General features: G+C 32.9%; 1 protein-coding gene across 1 annotated transcript; it reads right to left on the bottom strand.

The window, feature by feature from the left end:
• Positions 1 to 2,616: 2,616 nt before the first annotated feature.
• LOC128194744 (LRR receptor-like serine/threonine-protein kinase IOS1) lies at positions 2,617 to 8,111 on the bottom strand. The gene is made up of 9 exons (XM_052870757.1): positions 8,044 to 8,111; positions 5,015 to 5,086; positions 4,865 to 4,933; positions 4,548 to 4,714; positions 4,207 to 4,454; positions 3,994 to 4,120; positions 3,764 to 3,832; positions 3,502 to 3,691; positions 2,617 to 3,394 (listed from the first exon to the last, which is right to left on the bottom strand). Exons 1-9 carry the CDS (start codon positions 8,109 to 8,111, stop codon positions 2,986 to 2,988), a joined length of 1,419 nt encoding a protein of 472 aa, XP_052726717.1. The 3' UTR covers positions 2,617 to 2,985.
• Between the last annotated feature and the right edge of the window lie 1,500 nt (positions 8,112 to 9,611).

Here is a 9,611-nt window from a genome sequence, read left to right as displayed (position 1 = left end):
GGCAGAGGACGTTCGTCCCAGGCAGTGGACGCTCGTCCAGCCAGGCAGAAGTGGACGCTCGTCCAGCCAGGCAGAAGTGGACGCTCGTCCAGCCAGGCAGAAGTGGACGCTCGCCCTCTGTCAGTCGCGCCCGGGCGCGACTTTTACTGATGTGGCAGACAACTTATTTAACCCAGAAACGCGAAGGGTTTGGGGTCTTTGGTCATTTGGAGGCGCGATTTCACTCAGAGGAGAGCTTGGAGGACTGCTAGGGTTCGTGGGAACACTCCCTTCTTCCTCTTGGGTTCTTCATCTTCTTCCATGGTCATCTTGTAAGCTTTAGGGTTCTCCATGGAAATGGAGAACCAAACCCATCTTGTTGGGATTAGTTGTAGCCTTTGAATTCTTGTGTAATTGTTGAATGATTTGAATATATATATGCCTTTTCTATCAATTGCTAGTATTCTTGTTTCCTATCTTAAAGCTTGCATGTAATGGGAACGTTCATGGCTTGATTTTGGGGTTTTATGGATTATGGGAACGTAAGATGAAACCCGGAACTGAAATAGGAGTCCTTGTGGGTCATTGATTCTAGGAATGGAAGATGATTCACATGTTGTCTTAGATCCCAGCTCTTTAATGCGGGTTTTGCTTGTTAGATTGCCAAGGAATTGGGATTTGATTAGGAAAAACCTAGGCTCTTTCACCTAAGGAATTAGGGCTAGAGTGCTTTAGTGGATTGACTTTAGTAAATTGATAGAGAGGAGATAAAATTGGTTATACACAAGAGTGCATTGGTGAAAACTAACCTTAGCAATGTCATTTCATACCATTTCTAGTCTTTTCCATTTCCAAGTGTCTTCAATACCAAAGTCCAACCTTGTAATTATGTATGAATTTACATTTCTGCACTTGTTCTGTATATTGATGTTATGTTATTGAGTCTATATGAGTTGTTAATCGCACAATTCTCTAGTATTACGAGTCTCTTGGGAAAACGATACCCGGTCTTACCGGTTTATTACTTGAACGATTCGGTGCACTTGCCGAAATCGAGCCCAACAAGTATTTTTTGAGCTAACAAGTTTTTAGTGTCGTTGCCAAGGATTTGGGGATTGAACCCGAGTCCTAGCAACGGCTAACAAGTTAAATTGGGCCTCATCATGGTATAAAGATTTACATTTATTATAATGATGGAAGGCATTTGAAACCTGGTTTGAGTGAGTTATAATAATCCTATTTGCTGAGAGAACACTACTTAGAATAATGCCACAACAGAGTTTTATGATCCTCATAAAATGTATACGTCTCTCACTTTCATAAGATTTACATTTGGCCATTACGTACAATGAAAAAGATAATTCTACTTTCCTTGCTCGTACAACACAGTGCAGAAAAAGTCGTGGGAATTAATATGACAACTATCTTTAATATGAAATAAATTGTCACATATAAGGGAGAAATAATCCAATAACGACCATGTTGGTGTAATATATATATACATGGGAATATATACTTGTCTTCCTCGTGTTTACTAAGTCTTAAGGATGTTACTTTTAAAAATATGTTAAAAATAAGAAAAGCAAACCCCGGTCTCTAAAATCATATGCTTCATCGTATTAATCTTTCAAGATTTTAGTCAACAAATTAAGCCGTTAAAAAAATTAATTCATTACCAAAGTATTACCCATAACAACATTTTACGTCTTTTATGTCATATTTTAGTTGCTCTATAATTCAAGATAATCATGGAAATACTTTATATATTCGAAGAAAACGATTGAAAAAAAAATCTGGATAGTTATTACATTAATAATCTTTTGTTATCTGTGGAACAATTTTAGGAGACACAAATTTGGAAAATCAATATTTTGAATGACCAATTTAGAAGTTTGTTCATTGTAAAATAACAGATGATATAAAATTGTTGTCAGTATGCTTGTTGAAATTTATGGGTTCTTAAAAATAACAAAAGGATTCAAATGAAAGAGCTTTAAAACGAAGGATATTTTGTAAATCACATAATTTTATGTCGTTTTTTATTTAAAAGATTTTATATGTGATTGTCAATAATAATAATAATAAATAATTGAATGGTAAAATGTAGAATTAAATATTATAATTTATAATATTGTAATTGAGATATGATTACATTTGACTTCTATCCTTGTTTCAATTTATAATAGTGATTGATATATATATATATATTCTCTTACTAGTTTCTAATGAACCAGTACATTAAAAAAAGTTGCATGTAAATTAAAGCATCTATGTACTATCTAGATTAAGGAGATTCACCATTCTAAAGGTGTGTTAACATATTATTAGGAGAGATACAGAATAATTAGAATAGATTTATCCTTATGAGACTTATGAATTGTTGATGTAGAAAACCTAATATCACTAATGATTTAAAATCATAAAAATTTACTATTCTCATTTCTATTTAATATAAAATTTTTAACTCATTTACATTTATAATAATGTAAGTAATCACTTTCATATTCCTATCTTTGGTGTTATTGAGATAAGAGATATCGTTTCTATTTCTAGTCTATCTATTTTTATAAATAAAAAATTATGCAAAATTTAAAATTGAAAAATTGATATATAATAATTCAAAAATTACAATAGAAAAGAAAAAGAGAGGTTTGAGATGATTTTTGCTTGATCTCATTCTTACATTGCAATACTCACCAATCCAATACTCATCTTAACATGGTAACCAGCTTTACCTGAATATCTGAAACTCCAAGGCTTTTTGTTTCCTTTATTTCCATCATAGTTATTAATTTTTGTATATATATATCTATATATAAAACCAACCAAAATCTGAAAGGGGAACCTTCCAATATAGCAGCAGAAATTTCATTCCTGATTATTTATTTTTTTCTTCTATTTGCAACTCCATTTCATTCACCAGCAAATCCTAGCAATTTTCATCTTCAAACAATCTCATGTGTTACGTTACAGTATGACTATAATCATCTTACATTGGGCAACCGTTTATCTGGCCTGGGGAAGAGATTCTGTATTCAGATTCCTGATGACCTGTTTAACTGAATAACTTGTATTAGTGCTTCTATCTTCAGTTCGAGCTAATTCCATTGTTAAAGACTCTTTCAGATCAGTCACCACCACACTTATGATTGGCCTTCTGTTGGGATTTGGAGATACACATGCCGTTGCTATTTCTACAGTTTTCCAAACTGAGTTACTGTCAAAATCTCCTTCCAACCTTGAGTCAACAACGGCATCGATATCACCTTTTGCAATCAAGGACCTAACCCATTCACTTATGTGGGTTTTTTCTTGATTCTTCGCCATCACTGGTTGACTTGTGATTATCTCTAAAAGCACAACACCAAAGCTGTAAACGTCGCTCTTCTCTGTTAATCTATTGGTTAGGTAGTATCTGTAGGACAGAATGCAACTCAATTTATTTTCTGCTAGAAGTTTGTGAACATAAACATTCAGATAGAATTACTAAATTTTCCAAGAAAGTATAATTGATGGACTCACTCAGGGTCTAGATAACCAGGAGTACCAGCAATAACAGTTGACACATGAGTTTCCCCATCTGTTAGGATAATTTTGGATAGACCAAAATCAGATAATTTTGCTTGGAGGTTTTCATTCAACAAGATGTTTGTAGATTTTATGTCTCTGTGGAATATTGGTGGCTTACAACCATTTTGCAGATACTCCAATCCTGAGGCCAAAACTATATATTTAGAGAGGAATGAAGAATTAAGAAAAGAATATTATTGGTGTACTTTCTTACCAGAGGCTGCATCCACTGCTATACGAAGTCTCTTTTCCCAGCTGAAGAAATTTCTTTTGCTTCGTTTACCTGCGTAATCAAGTTCTATCACTTTTTGTACATACTTTTGGTTCACTAAATGTTAGTCATATGACTAGTAAAATTGTCCAATGAAGAAATATCCATATCCACGAAGTTTGGAAATTTATTGCTCATATTTTAAACAACAAAATATTTGTTTGGGTGCAAACCAGAGAGATGTTCTTGTAAGTTTCCGTTAGCCATGTACTCGTATATGAAACCCTTATTGGTTCCTTCATTACAGTAACCAACAAGGGAGGTCAAATTTTTGTGATGAACTCTCATAAGAAGTTTAACCTGTAAATCAAAATGTCAACAATGTTTTAATTTAGTATATTAATTGCTGCGTTCAGGAACTTAGTATAATGTGTTAAAAAGCTTACCTCTGTTTGAAATTGTTGGTAACCACGAACAGAAGATGGGGAAAGCATTTTCACTGCAACTGGAGTATCTTCGATATAGCCCAGATAAACTGTTCCAAACCCTCCTTTACCAACAACTGTATTGAAATTGTTGGTGATTTTAACGATGTCAGAGTATGCATATATCTGTTTTTGGGATTGCAGTGATGAATCATCTTGGTCAGTGTATTGCGGTGATTTCTCACTCTGATCCTTTTCTACCGTCAGAGCTGTTGAATGTCATACAACAGTTCTTTAAAAAACTAAATTTATCTGGAAAATTATAAAAAAAAAATTACGAATCTAAACGATTGTAGCATCACCTTTCACTTTTCTCCTTTTAGCGGTCCAAAATATAGCTGCCACTGCTACCAGAAGAATCAAAACCCCGCCAACAGATGCTACCAAGGGTGTAACAATGCTATTGTTTTTCTTGTTTTTCTTCTTGTTGCATTGATCAGGTTCACATAGATATGGATTTTGGTCCACACTGCGATAAATTCACAGTAGGTTTATATTTTAACTCCCAGTCATAAGAATTTTCAATAGATACTTCAATTCGTGTAACTTGCGCCGAGATATTCAGTAGAATCAACAACTGACTATGAGAAGACATAGGTCATGGGTGTCAGATGTATACCTTAGTGTGAGGGAATCCCTATGAAGTGCTGAGGGAATTAAACCGGAGAGGTTATTCTTCTCTAAGTTTCTGAAAAAGAAATCGGAAACATAGTAAACTTTGTATATTATGATAAAGGGGATCACAGGAATAACCGATGAAGGAACTTACAAGATCTTCAAGTGTTGTAGTTGTGACAGAAAATCAGGAATTTCACCGTTTAAGCTATTGTTTGATAAATCCCTGGAAGCCAAATAACTTCCTCTTTTAATATGTCTTTATACATGTACGGTAAGACTTCTGAGCATAAAGTATATGTATGAAAGAATAAAAAGATAGAAAATATGATTTTGTTTTTTCTGGGTCATGATTCATTTGAGCAGGTGAGATTTGAAATTGAAGGGTCAATCTTTCCGACAATCCACTGGAAGATAAATTCCTGTTTTCCATATGAACAGTAGCATTTCATCACTTAACTAAGTTTTAATTAAGTTTATCATACATTTTTTTTTCATTGAATGCTTAAAATATGTATATTTTTAAAATTTTATCTAATCACCGTGTCTTTTGATTTTTGCCACTAATAAGATGAGTTAACGTGTAGTGTTTTTCAATGTTTTTCAACTTATCGGTAAACTCATTCCTTTTCTTTCTAAAAATGAATTGACCGGTGAGGTGGAGAGACTAACGCTATATATATGAAAAAAACCTATAAGTAAATTTTTTATATATTTGTCTTAAAGTTTTGAGTTAGAAGAAAAAATTTTTATATTAGTTGAAGTCATATCTGTACAAAGAATATTTTTTTGTGAACCCACACAAACAATGTAAAAATAAAGATTTATCATGCCATTTTAAGTTGAAGGAGAGCAAACTATCCCCATGGTTGGAAGTTATGAAAACTAATCCTACATGTAATAAGTCCGAAGAGTTTTGCATTTCTTAATTTATGTTGTCCATTCAATTATAGTCAAATTATTCTTTCTTCTTCCTTATGGTAGGAACATCCACTTGTTTCTTACTTAGAGTTTCCAGTCATATTCATCACTTGTCACTCATCATAAAAATAATACAGCATTCACTGGTCAAACAATATAAATTGTAATTGGAAAATAGTCTCTACCTATTTAGAATAAATATCCTTTCAATGATCTCACATACTAACCAAAATACTTCATAAAGTTATCTTCACTGTAGACCTTCTTTGAGAGAAACAAAGAGCATAACAGAAACATTTTATGAATTAAAAATAACAAATATTAAATTGAAATATTACTTATATTAAAAGAGGGTGTATTAAATCATCAAGAAATATTTCCCTTTGTATGTGTTCTGAACTTTTATGGCATATTGAAGATGGAAGACTTTAGAAATTTTATGCAGATCAATAGCATTTTAGAAATTCTTACTTTTCTTTGATCTAAATTCAGCCTAAATTCAAATTATAAGAAAAATGAAACTCGTCTTCTATAATCTAAAAAATGTACGTGCACTGATATGAATACAGAAAAACTGATTGCTAATGAATTTTTAAGAATGCTGTCTACATAGAAATAAAAATACATTTCATACAATAATTTGGTAATCTTTTCATTCATAACGTGTAATGTAATTATGAGTATGAAAGAAATAAACGCCAGAATTTTTGTTGAATAAGTTGTTATACAAGTAGCATTTCAATTTTTTTATATAATGTCAAAATTTTCAAATGTATAGTATTTACATTAAATATAATAAATTAGACACACTTCTTAACTAAAGTATAGGATCCAGTTAGATAATGTGCTAACTGTGAATAGTTGAATCATTCTAAGACCTCCGAAAATCAAGATATCGAATTTTGAAATCTCTGACTGATAAACTAGATATCTTATCAAGGTACTCTTGGTTGGAATAAGTATACAACAATCTCATAATAGTAATAATAATGGATGATGTCTATAAATACACAAAATTAACAAGTGGAAAAAATTAATTTCCTAGTCTTAAAGACCACGGGGAAGTGGAAAAGATCATGGGATTATAATAATTAGCTTTTATTCTGTCCAAAATTAAGATTTTTTTAGATACTTTAAAATCTTATTTATGTTTATCCTCTCTTGTTAGATTGAATTTACTAATAAACTATATTTTTCGGGAAAAATTAGTTTTAGATTGTTCATTTAAGTGAAAATGAATTATATATTTATTTTGAGTAGATTTACAGTTATGTTTTGTATATTACTCCTAGAAAGTCCTTTTATAACACAATATATAGACTTATAAGTGAAGTTTAAGGGAGGGATTCACTGAAAAAATATTAACCAAAATGAAACATGAGTTTAATAAGATAAGATATTAACATTAGCTTTTTTAATTAAAAAATTTTTAAAAAATAAATTAATAATTTTTTATTTTATATGATGTTTTATTTTCTCGTAATATTTAATATGAGACTTAAACTCATACTTATATTCTAATATAAATGTCATTTCAATAAGTTGCATACAAACTTTTATCGGTGATTTTTTCTGTAAAAAAAAATTGTTAAAAAAAAGTGGTTAAGTTTAAGAAATTGTAAGCAATGAGAGTAGAAAATAAAAAAAAAACAGAAAATAAATTTTACATTAAAAATCTCAACTAAAATTCATTTATATCCCCAAGTTGAATAGACATTAAAGAATAAGAAAAAGGATGCAATTACATTTTAGGGTAGAAGCAGAAATCATCATCCATAGAAATGGCAACAGGTGAAGCAGTTATAGAAGAAAAAGGAAAGAACCTCTGGACCAAGTTCTTAATAAGACCACTTCCTAAAATTCTCTAGAACTTTAAAACTTATAAATTTATAATTTATTCTAAACTTATCTAGAAACATTTTTATAGATAAGCATCTCTATATATTTTTATAGAACATTCTAGAATCCTTCTATATAGGATTTTTGAATACTATTTAGCCTTTGCTAATACTGAGTTTTTTTATCTTTTAGGCCCAACATACAAAATCAATTTATATTCCAATACCTGAGAAATGTTCTCTTAAGTTCCCCTTAGCCATGTATTCATATATAAGGCCTTTATTGGTTCCTTCGTTACAGTAACCAATAAGGGATGTCAAATTTTTGTGATGAACTCTGATTAAAGTTTAACCTGGAAATAAAAGTCATATAGGTTTGATACCAAAATCAGAAACTTAGAGTAAATTGATTAAATACTAATACCTCCGCTTGAAATTGTTCATAACCACTGCGGATGGAAAAGCATTTTCACTGCTAAACTGGAGTGTCATCGATAAAGCCCAGGTAAACGGTTCCAAATCCTCCTTTACCAATAATTATATTGAAATTGTTAGTGATTTGAAGGACATCATAGTATGAGTACATTTGACTTTTGCGTTGTTGGAACGAATTATTGTTAACTCTTTGGCAATGTACCAAATCGTTCAAAGTAATAAAATCGGTAAGACCGGATATCGTTTCCCAAAAGACTCGTGTAATACTTTAAAACCGTATAATAAGTTAACTAACTTAGACTAAAATACATCATTTTGGTATGATTCAAGTGTAATAAAATTTACATTCATAAATATGCGATAAAATGAACGTCTTAGAGGCTAAAAGATTGAAAATGGTTGATGGATAATGAAACAATATGGATGAGATGTTGGAGAATGATTGTAATTACTACGCTATCATGCAAATGCACATTACTACTTCATCAATTGATTGCGTTTGTCAACCTTCCTACTATACTTAGACCCAATTCCTTGGTAGAAAAAGCCTAGACTCACTTTTGCAGTCCCAATTCCTTGGCAACCTAGAAAGTTCATCTGCATTACACTTAGAGGTTTATGACAACTAAAGGATCAAGCTCCATTCCTAGATACAATCTCCTTTAGGCGTTAATTCCAGTTCAAGATCCACACAATACTTTCCAATATCTAGCAAATCTAAGAATCATGCTATGGTTGATCAAGTCACAACAAGCTTTAAGAGAAGGAAATTAAACACTCACAATCAAATGAAAGAAGCTTAAATTCATTAAACCCAAGTGCATTTACATGAAAGTTTCGTAACTACATCATTCCCCAACAAATTGAAATTAGTTCTCCATAGTCATGGAGAACTTGAGCTTACAATGGAGAAAAATGGAAGAATGGGGATCCAAGGAGGAAGGATGGAGAGTTTCCACTGCCCAAAACCAGCTCCCTTAGGTTCGAAAATGGTGTTCCAAGCTTCAGCCGCCAAGATGATGCCACCCTCAGTTACAGAATGCTTTAAATAGATCTAGGGTTCCAGGTCAGCAGAGTTCGCGCCCGGGCGCCCCTCCTCAGTCGCGCCCAGGCGCGAAGCTCTCGCAGAAGGTCGCGCCCGGGCGCCCTCTTTTCTCGCGCTCAGGCGCGGAGCTCGCGCAGATGGTCGCGCCCGGGCGCCCTCTTGGTCGCGCCCAGGCGCGGAGCTCGCGCATATGGTCGCGCTCAGGCGCCCTTTTGGTCGCGCTCGGGCGCGAGGCTTGCGCAGAAAATGTATCCTGCTTCCTTCTTCTTGGGCTCTTAGGCGTGAACTTCCTTTCCTGCTCCATCAGATCCTGCTTTTGAATCCTTTTCTTGCTCCCATTCTTGGTAAATACAGTACTTCTCTAACAGCTTGCAATTCGCCTACAAATTTGAGGAATTAATGATGAAAACTTGTATGTAACGCTTAAGCTAGACTTATTCGCAAACTTAGATAAAAAGGGAGGATTAAACATGTTTCAAGCTTAAAAAGGGTAGATTTGGTACAAGAATTGG

Source organism: Vigna angularis, chromosome 11 (genome assembly GCF_016808095.1).
Source record: "Vigna angularis cultivar LongXiaoDou No.4 chromosome 11, ASM1680809v1, whole genome shotgun sequence".
NCBI classification, from domain to species: Eukaryota; Viridiplantae; Streptophyta; class Magnoliopsida; order Fabales; family Fabaceae; genus Vigna; species Vigna angularis.
Note: the sequence above shows the minus strand (reverse complement) of the source record. Positions and strands in the feature narration are given on the sequence as shown.